The 25,998-nt window shown below is 38.9% G+C and overlaps 1 protein-coding gene across 3 annotated transcripts in view; it reads right to left on the reverse strand.

Annotated features, from left to right (window-relative positions):
• MBOAT2 (membrane bound glycerophospholipid O-acyltransferase 2) overlaps nucleotides 1–25,998 on the reverse strand; it is a 99,054-nt gene that overhangs the window by 62,600 nt on the left and 10,456 nt on the right. For all 3 annotated transcript variants that reach the window (XR_014183741.1, XM_082049414.1, XM_082049415.1), the window contains exons 2-3: nucleotides 18,841–18,986; nucleotides 15,360–15,437 (exon numbers count right to left, since the gene is read on the reverse strand). Coding sequence is in view for 2 of the 3 variants with exons in the window: in XM_082049414.1 (XP_081905540.1) it covers nucleotides 15,360–15,437; nucleotides 18,841–18,986 (224 nt within the window). In the remaining variant the exon portion in view is untranslated. The remainder of the gene's footprint in view (nucleotides 1–15,359; nucleotides 15,438–18,840; nucleotides 18,987–25,998) is intronic.

Consider the following 25,998-nt stretch of genomic DNA (forward strand, 5'->3'; position numbering starts at 1 on the left):
GCTCAGTTTTCCAGTACAAGGGAGACATGGATATGCTGGAGAGAGTCCTACAAACATCTGTTAACATAAAGGACTGGAGCATCCCTCCTATGAGGAAAGGCTGAGAGAGCTGGGACTGTTCAGCCTGAACAAGAGCAGGTTGAGGGGGATCTCATCAATGTATGTAAACACCTGAAGGGGGAGTGCAAAGAGGACACAGTCAAGCTCTTTTCCGTTGTGCCCAGTGACTAGACCAGAGGTGATGGGCACAAACAAACATAGCAGGTGCTGTCCAAACAACAAGAAACATTTTTTTACTGTGAGAGTGACTGAGCACTGGTATAAGCTCCCCAGGACAAAACAGATTATTTCAGGTAAGCATCACGAAACTAGGATTTGATCCTGTATGAATCAATCCTAGAACCTCAAGCCCAGAATTTTACCATTAGAAAATAAGATGCTGGCAGAACAGGCAAAGCAACCAGTTGCTGCCGAGGAAGGTTCGCTGGTGAGCCCATAACTAGAACTGTCTGGCTAATGTTGAGGTTACCATCCATTTTCTCCCTCTGCCTCTTTGGATCTCTTGGCATCTAAAGCATCCAGCATCTATCTGGCAGGAGTCCCATTCTCGAATCCTTCAGGCTCCCTCTAAGAGATGGGGTACTCTGAACTTGTCTGGCAAAAACAATCAATATTTCCATCTGCAAAAGATTCCCTTTGACAGACAATCCGTAACTGACCATACTCAATAGTTCAGGGACTGTCTGATTAAGTTACCCAGTGACAAAATCTGATTATTCAAAGATAAGAGACTAACAGGTCAGGATGACAATAAATACACAGAGTCCATAATTCAAGTACAAAATATTCTCTTTGGGTTGATTGGTCTCCTCCATTTTCACTCAGCTGCTGAATGAACCATAATTTGCAAGAGTTACTTGTTAATCACTACCTACTACAATTCTTAAGCATACCTACACACAGGGACAGGAACGCTGCAAGAGTCCTTGTCAACAAGGTGAGCAACGGAAAGTGACCTTGACCAATGCAGGTTGGTCAGATTTATCTGCTCAGTGAGTTGATCAAATGCCATTTCAAACATATGTCATCACTGTTAATGACCTGTGACAAGGAAATTGAGGCTTGTATCCAGAACAAACCAGACAGCCTGCCACAGTGATCCTCTGTGTTTGCAGATGGTGAAGGAGAAAAAGAACAATTAAGACACACAAACTATCTGCTGATTGCTCACATGCTTTCATTCTTACTATAAGAAAATAAATAAATAAAATATGTGATAATGCAACAGTGGAGAAATACACTATGGATAATCAGATAATTATTTAATTTCACAATGAAAACAAGTACACAGCAGGTCCTTACTGTCCTGATAAAAAGAAACTTTAAACAACTGGCTCCCAGTGTTCATCTGAAGTTTCCAATAAATATCTTGAATAACAGATGTTCCTACATCTAGTTAACACCTATAGCAGAAGACTCAAAATATTAAGAATGATTTTACTTCTTCATTGATTCTGCTCACAAACACATGAAGGTGATGCTTGTGAGGAATGGCTGTATTAGCCAACACTGGCATTACTTCTACCATTGCCCATTTAACCAATTTTAGAAAGCATTACTTCCCTCATAATCCTATGCATAATTAACAACTGCTAAAATATATGGGGTTTACTACTTCCCGTAAAAGTATCTCTTCTACCCCAAGAACTGGACAGGGACCCCACCTTTCTGGAATAAAATATTTCAGTTAGAAGGGACCTACAATGGTCATCTAATCCTGACCACTTCAGGGCTGACCAGAAGGTGTTGTTACGGGCACTGTTCAAATGCCTCTGAAATGCTGGCAGAACTGAGGCATCAACCACCTCTCTAGGAAGCCTGTTCCAGTGTTTGACCACCCTGTCAATAAAGAAATGCTACCTAACATCCAGTCTAAACCTCTCCTCGCACAGCTTTGAACCATTCCCACGTGTCCTGACACTGGACACCAGGATGAAGAACTCAGAACCTCTCTCCACATCCCTTCCTCAGGAAGCTGTAGAGAGCAACGCGGTCGCCCTGTAGCCTCCTTTTCTCCAAACTAGACAAGCCCAGAGTCTTTAGCCACTACCCATAGGACATTCCTTCCAGCCCTTCAGAAGTTCTGATTTTTGTGTGTGTTTTAGATGATTGATGATGTACTTTGTATCTCAGTCTTCATTCTTAAGATGGTAGTGTTGAGGAGCAAAAATCATTTTATAGCCTTGAGGTACTTGCACTTCTACACTGCAAAAGCAATACCTTTGCAGGATCTTTGAAAAACGCACTGAGTAGTTGTATGAATAGCACAGCATAGCTGGCACAACAAACTCAACTCGATCTGCTTCTAGGTGCCTTAGGCTCCTTTATTTAGACCCTTCTACTGTTTATACAGATTGTGTCACATACACTAATTGCTCAAATATGAAGCATGGAAAAATGCCAGAGAAACCAACCAGCTTCCAAAGCCACATAAAAAACCAACATCAGAAAAAAGCTTTATTTCAACCCACATTTCAGAAGTCACCTATGAACCAAGTTTTGCTTTATACCCCTTTTGAAAGGTTTAGAAATACTATTTCAGCTTGGAGATACCTTGCCTGAATACAGATGTTGTTACTTCAGACATTTATATAAAACACAGCAACATCCATTATTCTGCTCTCCAGCTAGAAAGGATGAAGCCACTGACTTCTGACTGTGGCTCTGACAGCAGCTCCCATTCTTCTGGAAAGCTCTCTTAGGCCCAGTAATAACAACATAACACATCATCTTCACACAGACCAGTTCTAATTTTGTTACCATATAAAGTGGTAAGAAGTTACCGTAGGGACAGTTCTTAAGAAATTGCAATCACTGCTCACATGAGTTTCTGAAGCCAACTTTCCAGTGTAACGACTGCAGTCAATACAACTGAAAAACACCACCCTCAAGACCACAATTTCATACGAATGTCCTCTGCCTGCAGAAGAATGTGCCTATGGCGTTTACTGGTCAGCTTTCCAGAGCACCATGGTCACATAGAGGAAGAGAGCCAGGGGAGTCTGGACTTCATTTCATTACAACTGGAGACAAACCATGAATACTGCTTATCGATGAGACCTACCTCCACCTTGCAGGAGCTTGAGAGCTGCTTTGAAGATGAAAAGCTCTCTACAGAAGCAATAATACCAATCACAAAAAATTAGCATTTGATATCAAAGCCAGAAGACATTGATTAGACACATGGATGATGCCACAGCATATGTTAAACATGGCATCACAAATGGATACCACGGTGGAGGGAAATAAGAGAGGAACACCCGATGAACCAAAAAGCCTGAGACTTACAAAAGAGTTTCCAGAATATGGGATCTTAAACATCACAGAAACTCATAGAAAAGGCAGAATACTAAGAAAAAGAAAGCCAGTTATATTACTTTTGTTTAAAATTATGCATTACTTGTATGCATTGTGCATTTCCATGTGATACAATCTATTAATAAAAGAGATTATTCACTCTTTAAGTAATCATACACTGAAATACCCAGAGGCTCCTTTTGCAACCCAACTGACTTCACAGTTGCCGTTGTGCCTGTGATTAGTAATGACTGTGCAACTGCTTAGCACTTGGCTATACTGAGTACTTTTTATTTCGTCCCCGGTTTTGACGATAACACCACACTACATTGTCCAGGGTACTCGCATCTTCTTACCAGGTGCGGACACACAGCAAACCAGCTTCAGTAGCATATAGCCAAAATTTCTCAGAGAACAGAACACCAAAAGCTCCACGTTCACTTGTCAGATTTAAGACAGGAATAATAGAGTTATTTACAGTACCTTTTTTAATTTACCAACTTTCAACATAGTCAGGTGCATCTTTTAAACAGCAAAGTTTGAAATTTACTATCATAAACCAGTAAGTTTCCCCACTAAAAACTATGCCAACCAAAACAGAAGGAAATAGGACCCATTGCACCCAGCCCTCTTAGAACTTCCAGGCAATTCATCTGTACTGAAGACAGTATAAGTAAATCCCCCATGTATCTTCTCATGGCACAGAAAATAAAGAACGGATTTCTTGTTTGAATACTGGAAACACATTTGTCTTCAAACACATTTTAAAAGTTAACTGAAAGTAAAAGCAAAGTTGAAGTATTCAATAGTCCCTTTATTACTCAGCCAGGCTTCCACCTGTTTCTACTGATTTAAAGACAAAGAGTTAATGTATTTTCTCTTGGCATAGTCTTTGTTTTGTGTGTTTCACCCCACCACCTTTTTTATTATCGATACTATCTCTTATAAAAAAAGGAGGATAGGAAGACTGATTGCTACTACGTGTTGCCTAACAACGTCTTTTCCTGCCAAAATAATTGTCTCAATTGCAGTTGTTTTATTTCACTTTAAATTGAAATGACCCTAATAGATTTATGTTAGCAAGGCTTAATCTATGCCATTTCCTTGAAATTTGACAATAATGTGCAATTATTGGGTGGGGGGAAGTTAAAGAATAAAGAAAGCTTTTGTAGCAAGTCCAAATCAGATCACTAAACTGCATGAAGTCACCTGAAATTAATCTGAAGCTGTAACAGACACTGAAGCAAGACACCAAAAGGAAATGGCTTGCATGCTTATGACAACTGGACTTATCCAGGATCATCTTCATAGTAACGAAGAGTCAGGTTTCACAGAGCAACCTGCTCTAGTTGATCCTGCTTTGAAAAGTGTCGGCTGAACTCAGAAATGCTTCCCTCCTCAGCTATCCTGTGATTCTGTGATCTCCCCTCTCACTTCCAGTAAAGGCACCTGACCTGCAAAACCAATCAGCTTTAAAAGCTCTACAAAACTTCTTAACATTTTTAATTAAGACACTGGATTTTAAACTGAAGTAGTTTGTATTTTTTAAATACCAAGTCTTTTTCTTTACAAGCACCTGCCCTTAAAGGAAACAAAATACAAACAGAATTTCTGTGTTTTATTGTGCATCTGTAACAAAAAGTGTCATCACCTTCTACTTCTTCAAATATCTCTTAACTCCAACCCAGACACGTGGTACACCACCACCTGCAGTTCTGCAGGCAAACCCAGCCTGCAAAATTTACAGCCAACTGGTCCATTAAGGACAGTGAAATGATTGTTTGCAGAGCTTGTCATAATTAGTCAAATGGAATTTGTCTCAAAAACAAGATATTTCACCAAAGAATATTAAACTATGCAGAAGCACCTAGAGAAGAAACCTGACTATAATATACAGGATCCTTGCATCTAATCTATCACAAGCACTGCTGCTTCAATTCAGTCAATGCCACACAACCAGAATTTTTAATCAACTCTTATTAGCAGCAGTCTCTGCCAAGAGATGAAGAAGAACACAGCTTTCACTGAACTGTTCTAGATACAATTTATTCTGCCACTTCATTTTGTAGGGAGCCTGATTTATTTGACATCAATAGTTTGTTGAGGTAATAAACCATGCAGCAACGATGCCATGACTCAGAGCTCATTTGCTGGCAGTCAGGCTGCTTGGCAGCATGACAGGCAGAGTAATGCACCTTGAAGAAGCATCTACAGAGATGCTACAGCTTTCAGAGATTACCAAACAAATACAGAGCCCAGAAAACATTACTTTACTCTCACTATCAATCTTCTTCTGCAGGATTGATTGTGCTCAGCTTCACTTTGAGCACAAAGATTTAAAAAAAAACGAGTTCTATGAAGGCCAAAAAGTCATAGCTACTCAGTCCCAAGCCATCTTACACTCCTGCTTCCCTCCAACAAAAGGTTGTCCTCTACGTGCTTATAGAAACCAAGTACACAGTGGAAAGAAACTACCTATCAATGTAAAGTTTTGGGAAGTAAGAGAACCCTCTTCCAGATAAACATCAATACTCAATAATGTGTAGCTACTTCATAAAACAGAAATCCAGAAATCTTTTCACCTGAGTTTTATCAAGTGTGATGATAGAGGATTTATATGCCAACAATATTGCTAAAATGCCTCTTCTTCTGAGAACTCCATTCTGTGAATAACATCATCAACCAAGTCAAAAATAAAATTTAAAAAATAAGAAGGAATTTAAAACCAGACTAATTTAGAATCTTCTCCCTAGAAATACAAAGTATACAATCAAAATATTTTCTAGTTGCATTAAGGCAGCATATGTTCCTTTTGTACCCAAGCAACTGAAGTGGCTACAAGACTTCAAAAATGCCATAATTTGCATTGTTGCTTATTATTTTTATCAGCCTCTACTTAAGGGTCAACCTTCACAAAGCTGCAGACACCACACGCTTCCTGTCCTTCCTTCTTTCTCTCTATATATATGCATGAAACACACACACCGAAGATTAAATAATGTATTTACTCTTTATTTAAAAATAAGGCAAAAGTGACATGCAGTATAGATAAGAAAATTCCAATTCTCTTTTCATTCCATTTTTGTAATTATAAAAAATATGATCAATAACGGCCTTTCCATCCAAACATTCAAATTCTAAGAAGGATAATAGATCAAGTTATTTTTCAACTTATACCTTTATTGTTTTAAGTAATGCATTGAGTTCTATCCAGGAACAGCCAGGAGAGTTACAGGAAATTATCAAAGCTATTTAAAACAAATACTTTCAAAATAAATCCTTAAGGATTACTAGGAAATTCCTTCACAGCTGTTTACTTCAACAAGCACTCACTTTTCAAGTTATTGAATGCAGCCACACATTTCCACGGCTATTTTTGTAATGGTCACATCTCCAGCACAAGAATCTCGGCCTGGTGCTAGTCAGTGTTTCCACTCACACTCATCAGAATACACAAGTCTGATCTCTAAGTAAGCATCAGAAAAATCAAACATTTAACAAATTATGAAGATAAATAAGTCAATAAAGCACACTCAAGAAAAAAAAATAATCCAAACTCTAGCACTATTAATCTCAGTTTCCAAGCTCCACAAAAGTGAAGAGGTGGGGGGAGGAGGTTTGTTGGTTTTTTGTTTGGTTTGTTCTTTAAATTTGGTAGGTCAGTTTGAAACTGCATGTGGTTTTGATGAGCAACTTGATGTAGAAGTGATGCAAAGAGCATGTGGGAGGCAGCTATTAAACTTCAAAGAACTATCGGATGTGCTCCATGCAAGTCTTGTCCCCACACATTACCAAGATAGCAGCAGCAGGATCCAAGAACCTGAGCTGTGCACAGCTAACTCAAGACATTCTCAAGTAGATCATCTGATTTAACCATATAAAGAGGAAACTTGGCAGTTATGGACAAAATCAACAGCCATGAGAAATTTTAATGAAAACATGAAGCCTATTTCAGATCACAAGCTTCGGTTATCTGTGATAGTTCTGTATTTTAACTCTGTTTTTTACCTTTTTAAGATATGTGTGTAATACAAGCTACATTCTTGAAGAAAAAAAAATAGTGATCACCTCTGCAAATAAAACAAGAAAATTATTTGCCATTGCACACTTAAAACCTCAAAGATTTTATCTAACTAGGAAGACCATCTAGCAGCCAGACTATATGCTCTGCTATTCAAAAAAAAAAAAACAAACAACACCACCAAAAAAACAACCTAACTAACCAACAGGAGAGATGAAGTACCCTTCTGCATAGAGCCATACTAGTATTTCTTATCATAGAACCATAGAATGGTTTGGGTTGGAAGGGACCTTAAAGACCATCTAGTTCCACCCCCCCCCATCACAGGCAGGAACACCTTCCACTAGATCACGTTGCTCAAAACCCCGCCCAACCAGGCCTTGAACACTCCAGGGATGGGGCATCCACAGCTTCTCTGGGCAGCCTGTGCCAGTGCCTCACCACTCTCAGGGTGAATAATTCCTTCTTTATATCTAATATAAATCTCCCCTCTTTCAGGTTAAAGCCATTATCCCTTGTCTTATCACCACATGCCCTTGTAAAAAGTCCCTCTCCAGCTTTCCTGTAGGACCCCTTTAGCTACTGAGAGGCTGCTTATAGGAGGCCACCCTGGAACCTTCTCTTCTCCAAACTGAACACCACCAACTCTCTCAGCCTGTCCTCACAGAAGAGGTGTTCCAGCCCTCTTATCTTCACGGCCCTTCTCTAGACTTACTCCAACAGGTCCACATCCTTATTGTGTTGGGGGCCCCCAGCAGCTGTACTGCAGGTGGGGTCTCAAGAGAGCAGAGCAGAGGAGCAGAATCACCTCCCCCAACTTGCTGATCACACTTCTATTGATGCATCCCAGGATACGATTTTCTGGTTTTCAGGCTTTCTGGGCTGTGTGCACATATTACCAGGTCATGTTGAACTTCCCATTAACCAACACTCCAAAGTCATTCTCCTCAGGGCTGCTCTCAATCCATTCTCCATCCAGCCTGTATCTGTGCTTGGGACTGCCCCATCCCATGTGCAGGACCTTGCACTTGGCCTTGTTGAACTTCGCAAGGTTCACACAGGCCCACCTCTCCAGCCTGTCAAGGTCTCTCTGGATGGCATCCCTTCCCTCCAGTGCATCGCACAGCTTAGTGTTGTCAACAAAACTTGCTGATGGTGCACTCAGACCTATTGCCCATGTTGCTGACAAGGATGCTAAACAGCACCAGTCCCAATACCAACCCCTGAGGAACACCATTCATCACTGGCCTTCACTTGGACATTGAACTATTGACTGCAACCATTCAGCCAATTCTTTATCCACCAAGTGATCCATCCGTGAAACCCATGTCTCTCCCATTTAGAAACAATGATGTTGTGTGCGAAAGCATCAAACGCTTTACATAAGTCCAGGTAGATGATGTCAGTTGCTCTTATCCATTCAACCCCGTAATGCTGGCGTAAAAGGCCATCAAATTTGTCAGGCACAATTTGCCCTTAGTGAAGCCATGTTGGCTGTCATGAATCACCTCCTTGTTTTCCATGTACTTCAGCAGAGTTTCCAGCAGGATCTGCTCCATGATGTTGCCAGGCACAGAGGTGAAACTGACTGGTCTGCAGTTCCCCAGGTTTTCCTTTTTCCCATTTTTAAAAATGGGGTTTATGATTCCCCTTTCCAGTCAGCAGGAACTTCTCCAGACTGCCACAGCTTCTCAAATATAATGGACAGTGACTTAGCAAATTAATCCACCAGTTGCCTCAGGACCCGTGGATGCATTTCATCAGGTCTCTTGGACTTGTGTGCCTTCAGGTTCCTTAGGTGGTCTCAAACTTTATCTCCTACAGTGGTTCTTCATTCTCTCAGTCCCTGCCTTGGCACTTGCTGGTGAAGGCTGAGGCACAAAAGTCATTGAGTACCTCAGTGTTCTCTATATCCTAGGGAACCAGGTCTCCCATTTCCTTCCAAAGAGGGCCCACATTTTTCCTAGTATTCCTTTTATCACTACCATACCTACAGAAGCTATTTCTGTTGCCCTTGACATCCTCAGCCAGATTTAATTCTTCCAGGGCTTTAGCTTTTCTGACCTGATTCCTGGCTGCTCATACACTTTCTTCATATTCCTACCAGGCTACCTGTCCTTGCTTCCACCCTCTGTAGGTTTCCTTTCTGTGTTTGAGTTTGTCCGGGAGCATTTTGTTCATCCATGCAGGATACATGGTGGTTTTGCCTGACTGTTGGGACTCATCGTTCCTGAGCTTGAAGGAGGTGATCCCTGAACATTAAACAGTTTCCTTGGGCCCCTCTTCCCTCCAGGCCTTTATTCCATGGTACTCTACCAAACAGATCCCTGAAGAGGCTGAAATCTGCTCTCCTGAAGCCCAGGGTAGCGAGCTTGCTGTGCACTCTCCCCGCTGCCTTAAGGATCTTGAACTCCACCATTTCATGGTCACTGCATCCAATGCTGCCCTTGAGCTTCACATTCCGCACCAGCCCCTCCTTGTTGTTCTGACAGCAGAAAAGAGTTTCCATGTAAAGGAAAATAGCGATCTTGTTCTCAATACTATTAACTCAATTTTTTGTAATGCTTTGTCTGCTAAAATAGAAGTTCTCTGCATTATTGTCTCCAATATAAATGCATTACTGTCTTGTAGTTCCTTGATAAGAACCCAATAAGGTTCTTAGCAATACTTGGTTTCAGTCTCCCAAATCACTGCTATGGCTCTTCACATTAGATTCAGTATTTCCAAATCATTCCTTAATCCTGGCTACTAGAAAGGGACAAAATTCTGCAATCTCACCGCTTCTCTGGAAATAAAAAAACTGATCATCTTTTTTATATATCAAAGATTTGCACTAGCTATTTTAGTTACAACACTGCTCGTGCTGAGACAGCCGCATATAATGACCATCTACCCTTTCATAGAGGGAAATCAACAAGTGCAAGCCCTTTTCTTTGAGAAAAAACATATCACTTCAAAATGGAAAACTGATTCTTTTTATCTAATAATGATTGAAATATGCTCCTAAATACAGCCATTCATTAGCCCTGGTGTTTATTTCTAATAGAAAGGGCTAAGATTTCTATGCATACTGTAGGAATTATACTGTTTAATATGTATTTGATTCTCATTTATTAAAAAACTACTTTTTAATTGCTTTTTAATCAAACACAAACTTTACAATTATGAGTAGGGGTTTTTTGCCATTAACATAGATCTGATAAGACAACAAAAATGCTTGCAGTGACAGAACACTACTTGTTTTTTCAGTCGTGTTATTTAAGTCTACAGAACCAATAGAGCTCATCTTCCTCCATTTTGCATTTATACCTGCTTGAATGATAAGAACATACTTAATATTCTTCAGCTCTCATTAGTTTCTTGAAATAGGTTTATCTCATTTGCACTAACCAGAGAAGCAGAAGTGCAGAAATACTGAGTTTACATATGCAGAGCAGTTCATAGCTACTAATACTTCAAATTCTGAATCCAGCTACTCTCAGTGATATACCTGTTGTTCTTTGGCAGCTACCTATGTACAGACATTTTTATTCAAGTTACATCAATTACAAATTTGTAACTGAGAACTTATACCAGATAATTTACGGTTGTCTGCATGCCCTCACACCATCAAAGAACTGTAATCATACTGGCAGGCTTCCAATCCTACATTTGCTAAAAATTATTATTAGAAATTGATAGCATTTCTTAGTCAAACCCTTAATGATTTTTAGATATTGTTATTTCAGTCTGATTTGATGGTGACTAACTTTAGATGTTGCTTCAGATCCTCTTTTGCAGATTAAAAAAAATCTTTACCCATATCATGTATGTTCTTCATAGACTAAGCCATCTGTGATCAAATCAAAAGCAGACAGCAATTGAAAAAACCCACACACACATACACACACAAAACCTACACAAAAACTTACATTCACCTTGATCAAGAGCCTTTAGAAAAGACAGAAGTTCAAAAAACAGCATAACTCCCATTTTCAAATATCCTGTCAGGGTATGAATGCTCTCACTTCTGAAGAGACAAAGATGCTTAAGAAAACCTTGCCAATAGTTCACAGGAGGAGTGAGAGTAGTTTGCTTGATCCATTTTGTATCTCACTGAAACCGTAACTTCTAAACACTACCTAGCATTTTTCACAGCAATCAAGTTGTAGGCTAACTAGCAAACTTGTCTATCAATAAGTTGTGACATTCAGCATTATTAAAAGCCTGGCTGACAAATTAAGTGCCTCGATTAACATCCTGAGTGAATTTGCTTACTCAGATGAACATGATTTATACATCTCTTAATCTGAGATTGCTAAAATCAAATAATAAAATCTCCTCCACCCCTCCTTTCCCAAATCTCCCATTGTTTGTCAAAGCCACTGCAAGGAGCGAAGGAAAAGGGCCCAAGGCATTGCTCTGTCCCGGCTCTGGCTGTGCAAGGGAAGGAACTTAATACAGACTAATGTTTCCAAATCCCAAGGGAAGGGATAACCAGGAAGCTCCTCCACAAGGGCCAGACCAGGTAAAAACAAAGTTGTTTAAATATCACTTCATGTTACCATGTTCAAACAGCTCACATACGTGAATGCAGGTACAGCACAAAGAACTGTACATACATCAAAATAAAATAGAAACACAGAACAGCCAGGGTTGGCAGGGATCTCGGGAGGTCACCTAGTCCAGCCCCCACGGACACCCAGAGCCAGCTGCCCAGGACCGTGTCCTTACAGCTTCTGAATATCTCTAAGGTGGGAGATTCCACAGCCTCTCTCACAGTAACTAAAAGTGTTTCCTGCTGTTCAGATGGCACCTTCTGTGTTTCAGTTTGTGCCCATCACCCCTGGTCCTGTCACTGGGCACCACTGAGAGGCTGGCTCCCTCCCCCAGGTATTTACACACATGGATGAGATCCTGTTGAGCCTTCTCCAGGCTCAACAGTCCCAGCTTCTTCAGCCTCTCCTCCCCGGAGAGACGCTCCAGTCCCTTCAGCAGCTTTGTGGCCCTTGTGGCACACACACACGCATGTCAGCTCCTTACAGATTTACTGCTATTATCTCAGGTCTCTGGATCCCTCATAAATTTACTTTTTGTAACTTAAATGTGCCAGAAAACAGATAAGTCTTTTTTTTTTTTTTTCTTTTCTAAACCCAGAAATAACCTCCTTAAGTTTTGGTAGTTCAACTCCAACCTCTGGAACAAGAAAACTATCATTCTGAAACTTTAAGTATAAAACAGAAGATATCAGACATGAATATCATGTCTATCATTTGACAGGAATTATTTTTAAACAGATTTATTTTCTACACCGACACAGCTGGGACTTCTATATATTGTCAGTGAAGTCACTGAAAAAACTACTGACTTCAGTGAAGCAACTGTGAGCCCTGTGATTAACTTTCCCCACAGGCTGAGCAACATTATTTACCAACCATAAAATGAACAATCAAGTCAAGAGAGAAAGAGTTACTGAGAAACCTTAAAACCCCTGTCATCAAAACACATGTGCAAGCATTGCTTACATAGCTCTTAGCTAACAGTAGCCAAATGCTTTAAGGAAAAATCTTGTGGCATTTGGGATTTTGTATTTTAAGAGGAGTAGAAGAATTTCTAAGAAAAAAAAAATAGTAGCATAACATCTGTTACCAAATGCGAATTCATTGGAACTGAGAACCTGTTTAAACACATTTTTCAGTTTCACAATTACCTGAGCTATGAAACCATCAAATAAATATTAAGATAGCTTAGTCACAAATTAAAAGATAAGAGCTAAAAAGAGCTAAAATTGAACAATTTTTGTTAAAACCAAGTCTCAGGTAACTCATTTTCTGTTAATTAACTGTGCTCTAAAGTTGCTAAAATATAAAGGTGAGGTTTTCTTCAATATGGTCAGTTCTTCCCTCCCCGCCCCACAAGCCTCAGGGTTTTATCCTTTTCTTTCTTTTCACACTCGCCTCCCTTTTCTGTTGTTCAAGTAAGGCTTTAACATACCACGTATTGTCGAGACCAACCCGGAAGCAACAGCTGCACAAGGTTCAGTTCCCTCAGGAAAATCACAAAGGTAGGAACCTTGTAGAGCAGAGACTTTTAGGATCCAAAATAAAACAACAGAGGTTTAGAAGAGTATCAGTCTCAGACTTGAAAGTCTGCTTTGGAGAACATAGAAGTTTATCAAAAATCTTTCCTTGCTTCAGATGGTAAAGAAAGCTGGCATGCCTAGCACACAGCAGCTGAACTGACAAGCAGTCCAAGAACTTCAGTTGCCTCTTATCTGTTTAAAGAATTTTTAGAGAGGCTGGAGAGACTGAGGAACTGTATTAGGAAAAGAGGAGGCTTAGCGGTGACCTCATCACTCTCTATAACTACCTGAAGGGAAGTTATAGCCAGGTGGGGATTGGTCTCTTCTCCCAGGCAGTCAGCAGTAGGACAAGGGGGCATGGGCTTAAACTCTGCCAGGGGAAATTTAGGCTGGATATTAGAAAGAAATTCTTTACAGAGAGAGTGGTCAGGCATTGGAATGGCTGCCCAGGGAGGTGGTGGACTCGCCGTCCCTGGAGGTTTTTAAACTGAGATTGGACATGGCACTTAGCGTCATGATCTAGTAAATGGACTGGAGTTGGACCAAGGGTTGGACTTGATGATCTCTGAGGTCTTTTCCAACCCCGTCGATTCTGTGATTCTGTGAGATGATGGAAGCTGGAAGAAAATGGTTTTCCTAATCCATACACTCATGAAATCCACATTACACCAGGCAGGGCAGGTAAAGAAACAGGAAGCTTACTTCAGTGAGTGAATTTAGATAATAGACAAAAATACTTTGTACACTACAAAAGTGCTTTTCCAATACAAAAATAATTTGAATCCATATTTACATGTATAGGTATTTGATGTTTTACAGTTACCAAGTTAAAGAAGCTTATGAACAATACAAATAACCTCTAACTAGAACTACCAGCCAATGGGTCCCTCTGTGATATACAAAGTAAATCCCCAAACTTGGGCTATGCAGGTATATATGCATACTCTGATTAGGTAGATAGATAGATAGATAGATAGATAGACAGACAGACAGACAGACAGACAGACAAATATACACACACGTGTTTTGCAGCAGCAAAACACTTACAGGGCCCTTCACCAGTCCTGAGGCCAGGTGGTACCAGCTGCATCCTGCGATACAGCACTCAACCTTAAATTACCCCTGGGCTCCGTGCGACACGTTTTGGTTCTTTTACCAGCATCTTTCCTGACAGCCTCACACACCTCAGGAACCTATTCAAGCAAGGATTTACTATTTTACTAAACATTTATGCAGGAATTAACACAGTGGGAACCTAATTTAGTTCTGATCTCTAGGCTAGTGAAATAGTAAGATGTATGCATGCAGTAATAAAATAAATGTCTTTCCTGCTTTTAAGAATGCTTGAAAAAGAGAAACAAGCACCATTCTATATGGATTCAGATACTGTTAATCTAATCATGCATTCAAGCGAACCTGAAATAATGCCCTATGTATGGAATTTTACAATAGTATTCTTAACCTAAGACAGCACTCACACTGTGTTATTCTTACAAAACAACACACCCAAAAAGGAAATGACAAACACTTAGTACCTAACAGTATTTCTCACACAAATTTTGTTGACATCTTCCTTCTTCTACCACTGGCAGTTATCAAATTACATTGAGTTAACTCCTTTGTGAGACACTTAGAATTATTTATGATTAAGTAATGACAAAAAAAAGCCAGAACGCTGAGAACACAAAAGAAGTCTCAGTAGAATATTACCAATTTTAACAAGCTTTACATATTTCAAAAAGCTGGCAAAAATACCGATGAAGCCATTTTATCTCCTGGAAATAAAACCATGGTTAACAGAATTCAAGTACTGAAATATTATGAGACAACCAGAAGAATGACATATGTACACAGTTACTAAAAAACCTAAACAGTAGCATTCTTGTAAAAGCAAAATAATATTTTACAATGGAAACTTACTTGTGCATATTTTCCACTCCTATTATGATCATGATATAGTAGGAAATTCCACTTTGTATAACAAAATGTAAGGCATACCTAGGGGAAAAAAAAATAATAGTAAACCCTCACGGCTTTTTCATTAATGATAGTAAACTGCCTGCATGTATTTATTTAACATGAAATTAAATAGGTTTGCCAAATTTTAAATCCATCACTGCTTCCAGCAAAGCCTTTTGTTCTATTTAGGTTTCCTACAGCCTTGCCTTCTGTTGAGAGTTTTGCCCTTTAGCACAACACAGACAGCAGCAATTAACAAAAACTACAGACTTGGCTAGAACTCATAAACAAGAAGACAGTAAATACTGGTAATCCTTAAAATACAAGGATTCTATCTCATAATACTTCCACTTGGCATTATTTCATGTACAAATAACATTAATATTTTGTGGTTCAATTTCCATACTCATCTTTTATCTGTTTCCAACAACAGGTATCTCAGATAAGGCAAACAATATCTTAGTTCCACAATATCTGCATATGGTAGGATTTCCCAGTCAATATAAATGGTAACTCTGTACAGCCAGTCTCTTTACCCCAGGTCATAAAGGGATCATGGCGATGATGGTCTCGAAAACACAAAAAAAACCCCTGCATACCGCAAACCCACAAATTTATTTCACAAAGGTGTTCTAACCTCTTGTTCTTATTTACTTTTCACAGCTTACCACATCATCCTTGTTTGGGAGGTTTGTTTTGTTTCAAAAAGAGAGCACTAGCAGAGCACTGCTGGCAAACCACTGGGGAAAAGCATCCGATAAGTTGATTCTCTTTGGCTCTGGTACTTTAAGTGCCTCGGCAGCACACTTACATGTGCTGAATGACACAACAATCTAGTTTTGGAATTTTTCCCATTAAAAACAGCTACTATTTTGTTATATGGATACTTCCTTTTGGCTTATCATCAGCAATTTCCTAATTTCACAAGTCATCTATTCATACAGAACTGCCTTCAAAAACTTTCAAAAAGAAAACCAGTTCTATTTAGCTAAAATCCCACAAAGTCTACACATGATGAACTGTGGGAAAACAATTCACTTCGATATTAACTGACCTTGAAGATCTGGGCTTTTTACGGAAGATCCAATCTGCACACACTGCCATGCTTCACTACTAGCTAGTCTCATCTAAGATATGACTACCTAAAATTCAAATGCACGTTTAATGTAAGCAATTGCCAATTAAAAACATATTCACTTTTTCTTTTCATAGCAGCCATGTATTACCAACATTGTGTAGCAAAAACAGGCATTAGTGAAATGACAGAAATTTAAGTGGTTTGCTTCTTAAATAGAGAAAGGGACATGATAAAATATCAAAACCTGACCAAAATGGGGTTGACATGTAGTACTACGTCAGGATTACACTTTCTGAAAATAGTTCTCTTCCAGAGTTGTTAACGGTCGCAATATGATTGATCTCCAATTCAAAAATTAAAAGGGAAACATTTAAATACAAACTAAAATAGTACATTTTAGCTATATACAAAGGGTATTCTAGGCCTTTTATGCTATTTGCTGTTGTCCCAAGGAAATTATTCCTTCTCTTCCTGTCCTACATCACTATCACAAGCACTACAAATGTGACTAAAAACTAACATACCCGAAATTGAAGAGGACAACATAATGACTAATAAATATTGTAACAAGGATTGTAACCTATACATATACTCAGATTCCTTGGGGATGGGAGAGTGGAACCAAACAAAACTCTTGAAAAACATGCTTGTGTAACACATACTTAAGCAAAAGGAAAAAGAGTTGGCACAAGTGCAACAGAAGTATCAGCTTTCTGAAAACGTATACTTTTAACAGTTAAAATTATGTTCTTTTCAGCATTTTTAAAAAGCTTTTAGTTCCATGATTGCAAGAAAAAGATCTTTTAGTAAAACAGAAATTAATTACTGAAATAATTGCTTTAAGTATGATCCAAAGTGAACCAGAATAATCAGGATTTCTACTATGGCATATAATTTCTCTCAAATTTCTCTTCCAGTGTGTATTGGCAATGAGAGGCTTCCACAAACCTTTATTTCTGTCTGTTGGCGATGGAGATTGTTTCTTTCTAAAGTCTTCAATCCCCAAATTTCAGACATGAATATATTGTTAACACTTTCTAATTACAAGTGACAATTAGCAATATCTGTTTCCAGTACAATGGATACAGAATGTGCTTCGAAAGCTTACACAGCTCTCACAAAAACCACACAGAGGAGTACTTATCTCCTGCATCATCCTGCTCATTTGGTGCTAAAACTGGAAGTATTTGTCATCAGATCATTCTCTGAAAGCAGAATACCACAGCCAAAAGTTTAAGAAATGCACAGGAGTTATGGAATTGTATATACAGGTAAATGGCACATGTAAATCCAAATAATAAAACCTACTGATTTTCCTTCCCTAATTTTAAAAGTAATACATATCAACTCATGTTGAGAAGCCTCTGCAACATGTCAACGCAGAGGCCAAATCTGTGGTTTGGAATTCCAAGATTTATTTATACACACTGTTTGTGCACACAGTGTGCACCTTCCCACCTGCACAACAGCTTGATTAATTCCCCTTAGTTCAGCAATAGTCAGTATAAGTCTTCTATGTACTTAACGCCAAGCAAGCACTTTGTTTACCATACAATTGAACAAAACTGGCAATTAATTAATCTTAAACCAGCTTGGGAAAATGAGAGCCATTTAGTAAGCTATTTTTGAAAGAAAAAAAATTCGCTCAACTAAATGCACATCCTTTATTAGACCTACTAAAATTCTGGCTTGCTACACTGTGAAAAGATCAAGATGTGAAAACAGCAGTCAGAGAAAATTTGTGTTAAGAAGAAAAAACACACACACCCCAAAAGAACAAAACAAAACACGCCTTGCCACCAAAACATGAGAGGCCTCTTCTCCCCCCAAACACTCTCAAATTGAGACCAGGCCCTTTCGAGGTATTTTTTCATCAGTACTGCAGTTCTGGCCACTCTTCCTCCAAAATGTCAGACTATATTCAATATTCAGAAAAAGACACAGCAAGTTATCTCATGCAGTGAATATTAAGAGAAATTACCTCAGTCAGCACACCTGTGCTGTGCCTCAAGAAAATACTTCTCAAGCAATTTTACAGAAAAGCTGGTACAAATTAAACAAACTGCACTTGCTTCATCCTCCCAAAACAGCATGTTACTTACCAGTTTGCAAATGGAAGATCTTTCAAAATTTGTGCCCTGCATCAGAGAATTTAAGCTAAATCTAAGCTTTAAATTTAAAATCTAAGTTTTTAAATTTAAATTTAAATTTCCCATTAAATTTAAAATCTAAGCTTTTAAATTTAAGCTAAATCATTTGCAGCAGCTAAAAAACATAGAATTAGATCATTCTTCATAACACTTTCCTGCAAACAAGAAATGAACATCTACAAGTCCCTGAAAAGTGAATTTAAGTGTAACTTACCATCCAAAACAAAAAAGTGCAAGATAAAGGCCCAGGAGGGTTGCAACAACATGTCTTATAAATGGGCTAGTTTTGCTTGAATGAAGGTATGTTCGAAACCAAACAGCCGCAAGCAAGGCAAACAGTTGGCACACTACAAAGTTGACCTGTATAAAAAAAGAAAAAAGTTGTCACACTCTTGTGTATTAAAGATTAACAGAAATACTCAATCAATCAATGTGCAGAACTTCTGGCTCTGCCACAGCTCTTAGCACATCAGCCTCAGAGAGCTTCTCCCAAAAACCCCCCTCCACAGAGCACAAAACAGTGCTCCGCTGAGCAGCTAAGAAGGAAAAACAGATCAAACCTGTAGAAGCAACCTATGAATCAAGAAAAAAAATAATAACTTGTATGTATCTTCCTCTAAATTTTCTGTATACCAAACCACTCTATCAACCATGGAATCACTTATATTCTCCCAGTAGCGTGAAGACCCAGGTTGGGTTTTCACTTGGATTTTTGAAATAAAACCATAGCAGCTACACAGATCCCTGGCAGATCACATCAGTGTCCCGTGCAGAAGCAGAGCTCAACAAAGTGCACTTCAGTGGTACATAATCAGGTAAACAGCTTGGCTGCGCACTGGACTTTCTTCTTGTACATTCAAGTAACATAGTTTCAGAAATTCCTCCTCGCTTCAGGCCATTTATTCTAGAAGATAGAAAATCTCTTGTATATTAAATATTTAAAGACATTAGGGCACTGAAAAGTGGAATTAAAAAAAAACAAACCAATGAGCAGAAAAGAATCGTTCTGACTATGGCCTGGAAAAAAAAAATAACAGTAAGAGCATGATAAAGAAATAATTTCCTCAAATACAGTAACCGCTACCAAAACTGGCTTAAGCTACAGAAAGCCGGATGAATTCCTTTATTTAGAAAAGAACATTTCCCATCCTATGGAATTTTTTTCTGCTGTAGAAAACTGCCTAACAATGTTCTGTGTCTAATAGCATCATCCCAAGTCAACCTAAGCAACAGCTTGGGGACCACTCCCTCAGGTCATAAGCACTTCAATACGAGACTCTTGCACACACCGCACGCTTGACTGGCCCTTAGCACAACAGCGTTTCAGCCTCTTTGATGTCACTTAGCTGAAATATATACTTTATTCTAATACTACAGAGTACAATGACAACAGTTTTTATATTGATGACAACAGGCCTAAGATTGATGTTTGCAGGAACACAGTGCACGCCTCTAGTGCTATAATTCAGCCAGTCCATTCCTTCATCATTTTTCAGGCAAGCTTCAGGCAGTAACAGGTAAAGGTCTGAATGTATGTAAACATGGTAATATTTCCAGTAGAAGCTAAATAACACCAACTTCGTACAGAACTATCATCTTTGTAACAATTGCATAGATTTCCCATTTGCAAATACAAGGATAATTCCCCTTTTTCTGAACCATCCTAAAATCTTCTGTAATACCAAGTTCCACAGCCACTAAGTGCTGACAGGGAAAGAGGCTCAGAAGACAGGGCTGCTCTTTTTAACAAGAGCAGTTCCCTAAACTAAACCATCACATACACCTTACCATCCATTCTCTTATTCCCACATCTACATTATGCTTTTAACAGCATTTTAAAAATCCTAAATGAATGAGGAGATATTCTTTCAGGGTATGACTTGACCTGTTTTCTCTCCTTTGTAAGCAATGATGCAAATGAAACAGATCAAGGTTTATAACTCTGGACGAATCTGTGGATTTAGTGGAAAGGTTTCATACAAAACTGTCAAGTTTAATGAGCCACTGAAAGGGAAACAAACTCATAACATTTTTTTAAAAAATACAAGCCAAGAAATAAAAAAATGAAAAAAAGCCAAATCACCTAACTATGAATTCAGTCTCGATATTTGTGTTTGATATTTACTACAGAAATTAAGCTATGTATATATCACAGAGCATGTTGCTGACCCAAAAAATTGTCACCCAAGACATATTAGGAGGTAGAGGGAGACAGAGGAGAAAACTGGGACAGATACACTGTGAAGCTGAGGTGGAGAGACAGAGGGAAGGAAATGGGGATAAATACCTGTGTCCATAAGCGATAGCACAGTAGACAAGTCAGCATTGCTGGTTTTACTGAACATCCAGACATCACTGTTTTGGCTGCATTACAGATAATTTGCCTGTTGGTGTCTCATGATGTCCCTCTTTTTCAGATTACCTCTCCAAGCAGGGTAGCAAGACCCAGGGAAGAAAAATAGGCATCATCTGGCACTTACTATTACCATGGCAAAGGGGAGAAGTGCTTGGCATCTCTGACCTGTATCATCATCTCTCAAAACCAAACTTGAATTTCACAATTCAGGGTGAGCCTGCAGGTTCAGGAATGTGGAAAAGCCTCATGAAAATGTGCAAAGCGAATCTGAACCAAGTGTCCCCTCTTCGTTCCCTACCTGCTGACTCCTTTCCCGAGTGCTTGCTCTTGCTTTAGTTACTAACCCAAATGACCAAAATCCCTATCTGAAAAACCGTAACCCGTTAAACCAAAACCCCACCTTCCTCCATAACAATATTTTGAGAACAGCAATAAAATTCAGACCAACCCCACAAACAAAAGTTCCAAGGATGTCAATTCATGATGTTCGTGTTTTGCACACACAACTAAATGACTCAAGCAACACAATCTTGTTCTGAAAGCCTTCCTCGCAAGTGGCTCCAGAACTACTAGTGTGTATTTATAAACTGCTTTTCCCAAAATCTGCACAAACATACGCATACTTGGATGCATGAAGGACATTACCAGGATGTTCACACACCACCCTGTGTTTCTTCTCTACTCTTAACAATCCAATCCTGACACTTGCCTCGTTGTGTACCAAATGCCGATTACAAAGCACCAAAGGTTTTGCAGACTTGTATCACATCAAATCCTCCCAAAGCTTTAAAGACATATTTGTAAAACCAAGCTATGAAGCAGTTAAGATTTGTGAGCCATGCAGCTTCAGTTTAGCCCTTACGCATACCTGCTTCTGATAATATTCTTTCTGCTGCTTTATTCCATTTTCGCCAGCAGGATTTCTGCTTCATTCAGCAAACAGACAATTGACGGGTTTTGCTCTCATTCTATGACCCATTAAATGCTTACCATCTGCATCCTGTACTGAATAGAAACACCTTACATTTCCCCATAGACATGTTTATGCAGTTCTGTCCTAAATGTGGGAAGCCTACATAAAATAAATGTAAACACTGCAAGATCAGTATTCCTATTCCTGTTCAAAAGGTGGTTGACTGGCACACAGTGATGAAAACCCAGTGGGTAAAATAAATGCCCACTAACTTTGGTTCCCCATTTTCAGACACTCAGTGCCTAGTTCTTCAGTCAGTACTTTTAACAGAACTTAAACTGAAGCTGTACTCTGAAAATATAACTTCAGCTGCTATTTTGAATATCAGCATGCCCATAAATCAGGCCCAAAGTATCTCAAAATGCAAGCAAAACTGAAAATCATCACTACAACATACTTTCATCATCTTGTTTCTCCAGGTCACTCAGACTCTGTGGTTTACTACTGATTTGTATTCTGAATAAGAGAAGGAGCTCATATGGAAGAGCATGTAGCTGCCACTGGGCTGTGTTACAGTCACAAAGGTAATCTTCATCTGACACTTTTCTGCTATTACAGGCTATATATTCACTTGGTAAACACTTTGAATATCTGATTTCTTACATTTTATAAAGAAATGGAAAGCACAGCATATATATCACAAAGTTGAAGCTTATTTGTTTGCAATTACCTGTGGCTGCTTCAGTACAAAGCACAGATTTCTACCACTTTAGCTATTAGAAATAGGTATTAATATCCACATGGAAATAAGAGTAAACCCTTACCAATCCTATAGAGGGTAGAAAGAGAAACGGACTATCTGGGCTCCCAAATTGTATCCCATTCACTTCCAATTCCAGCTGCAAGACAATGTGTACATCTGTACAGTGTTTTAGTTCAGATCAGGAGAGGGCTTCTGCAGCAAATCTCCCAGTCATCCTTTCTTCGGATGCTTTGGTGTGCATTGTATCGGTGTCCAAATACACAAACCTGATTTCTTTTAAGCTAAACCAAACTAGAAGATCTGTTCCAAAGGTCAGTGCTCATATAGCCCATGGACTGACCCAAGGCAAAACCAGTATTTCCCAAAATAATTGTAGGATCAATGTTGGATCCTCAGTGCCAATCACTAAATTCCACAGAAGCATTCCTCCTGTACTGCACTACTTGCTGAAGTAAACAAAGCCAAAATTTAACATTTAGCTTTTTCCTAATTGCATCTCTCATCTTAACCCACACTGACCCGTGTGGAGCTGACATATGGCTTCACTGTATCCTCACACTGAGATACGTGAAGAACTGAAGATATACAACTTGCCTTGAAATAGAGCACAAAAATTATCCGGCTTCCTAGCAGACCGATGGAACAGCCACTCAGACAGCAAGAGAGCAAGAACAAGGACAGAGCTGGGCATCACCATCATGAAAGCTTCCACAAAAGCCAGGTGCTTAACCAAGCAGTTATTTTGTTGGCAAATGTTATATACAGTAACTTCAACATCTGGGAGCAGTGCACTTGCGTCCCTTTTGAAAACTTAGGTCAAGCTCTTATAACATTGTTTCATATACATTGTTTAAGAACTTCATGACTCGGTCAGACATGAGCAGAACACCCACAAAGACAACACATTCCCAAAAGCAGCACGATTAACTCCTCAAACCAAATTCTAACTTGCCCCCTGTGCCTCAAATTAATAAAACCTGTTCCAATCAGCAGCTCCATTTATAAAAGAAATAAGAAGTGGCCCAATCCACTTAAAGCTGAGACTTCCTCGGGAAAAAATTCTGACGCAGTTGCATGGAACAGCAAGTTTCACCCTCAATAGTTATAATTTAGCACATGTGTAAGAAAACAAACACAGAATATTTTACCTCCTCAGGTACAGCTTATATCAACAGCTCACCTTATAATGAGAGTAACACCTCAAAGTCCCATATAGAGAGCAACATGTAATGGAAAATCATGAGCGCAGAAGAATAAAAAATTTACACCGATAATATAAATTGGTAGCATTCGTTACTCAGCAATGATTAATGTAGGTGTGTGTTAAATAACACTTAGACATACTAAGCTATTACAAAACCTGCTGTATGTACTCTGGCAATTTGAAAATTAAATCAACTATTTTGGTGCAAGACTGGTGACACAGCTAGTGCAGTTTACAGGCACGCTTTGTGCCGAATGTAACTGTAAAACATGAGCATAAATTCACAGTTTCAATGTTTGAAGTAGCTACAGAAAATGCAAACCCATTGTCATTAACTGCACTAAGCTATCTACATAAAAAGAAAATTCCCATTTGCGTGACCTGTGCAAAAGTCATAAGAAAGTTTATAATAAAACTTTTAAAGACATATATTCAAGTCTTTTAAAAATGTAAAAGTAATTTATGCCATGCATTTGTAAAAACAAAGTTATTTCTTAGGAAAAAAAAAGTGTTTGAGGGATCAAACCTTTACATGTAGCAAAAGAAAAGGAGAAAAAGGTCGCTGACGGCTACAAGGATTTTCATCAAGAGGAAGTTTGGCAAAACATTTAATTTGAACCGCGAGAAATCTCAAACCTTCCGATATAGCCAGCATCTTTAATAAACCATTAAAGAAGTTTTTAAATTCCATGTTAAAAAGAAATATGGAAGCAAATATTATTTATCCTATGAAACTGATTTTTAATGCACTACTGTGCCATTTTTATCCACTAAAATTCAGATTTTAGGCTAAGCTTCCTCTTCATATCAGCTTCTTTTTAATATCAAAAGCCAATCATTGCAGCCAAACCCTCCAGAATCGTGCTATTTCACAGCACAGAAGGCATTTGCCTCATTCAAAAAAGCAGCCAAAGCAGCAGGGGAATTTAACTGATATAGATAATTCCTAATTGGATGGCACAATTAATCATACAGGCCCACACGGCCTACAATCCACTGAGAAGCAGCAACATGACTGTATAAAGTTTTGCACACCAGCTCTAACAAGGCACCAAGAGGCACTTAGAATCAAAACACAGACTATGAAGTACAAGAGAAACAGTGGTCTAGAGGCTAAAGCACCAAATAAAATTCAGGAATGCTGCATTTTACGCCCTTCTGTCAATGTCACACATAACCTCCTTGGAATTTATGTCATCTTTGTGCTTTTTATTTTCTCATTTTTAACAAATCTTCTCTGTTCAGAAGGAAAAAAAAAAAGTATTCAAACCTGCAAACCGCAATGAATGCCTGTGGCCTCAATAACACACTCTGGATGAATTAAAGCCCGTGTGGGTTTTTTGCTTGGTTTGGTTGGTTGGTTTTGTATGGTATTTTTGTTTGGTTAAAGCTGTTAATTTAAAAAAAAAAAAAAAAAAAAGAAAGGCAGTACAGTTCTCACTGCTGATGAAATAGGCTTTGGAAAATGGTCACCTAAATATAAGCAGAAGCACTGAATCCTACCCGATCATGCACCGTGCCTAAAATAACAGTTTGAAGATGCAAGATCTGTCACTTGTAACAGTCAATAACCTGCAGAGACAATGAATCTACAGCCACAGATTCAGGGGTTTTTACCCATTTCACCACACCATGGAATTCAGTTTTTCTGAGCTGCAAGATGCCAGCACCCTTTCTCTCCCTGTCTCCAGCCATTTTTGGCCCACCACTCTGCCACGGAAACAAAGTTATCACAGATGCTTCCTGCCTTGGCTGACAGGGCTAGTGAGCAAGGTGCATGGGGCAGAATTCCTGTTCTCCCATCTTATAGCTCTATTTTCAACAAACATAGTTATCAGAGAGAAAAGACATTTTAAAAAACGTGTTATAACATGAACTACAAAAACACTTTGAAAAGAGCTCTTGCAAGAGCTGGGAGATCAAGACAGAATAATGCACATTTTATTTAAAAAGAAGAACTGATCTTAAAGCTGAAGCTTTGATTTTTTTTTTTCCTGAGTCTATAGGGCTATTTTACTAGCAGCAACATTATAAAAACACAAACTTCTCCAAGCATCATATTTGTCGATACATACTTGTCAAAAATTGCCCAACTTTATCACAATTAATGAAGCCTTGGTTGTGCCTTGTTTCTCA

The sequence above is a fragment of the Streptopelia decaocto genome (assembly GCF_964273445.1).
Source record: "Streptopelia decaocto genome assembly, chromosome: 3".
Classification (NCBI taxonomy): domain Eukaryota; kingdom Metazoa; phylum Chordata; class Aves; order Columbiformes; family Columbidae; genus Streptopelia; species Streptopelia decaocto.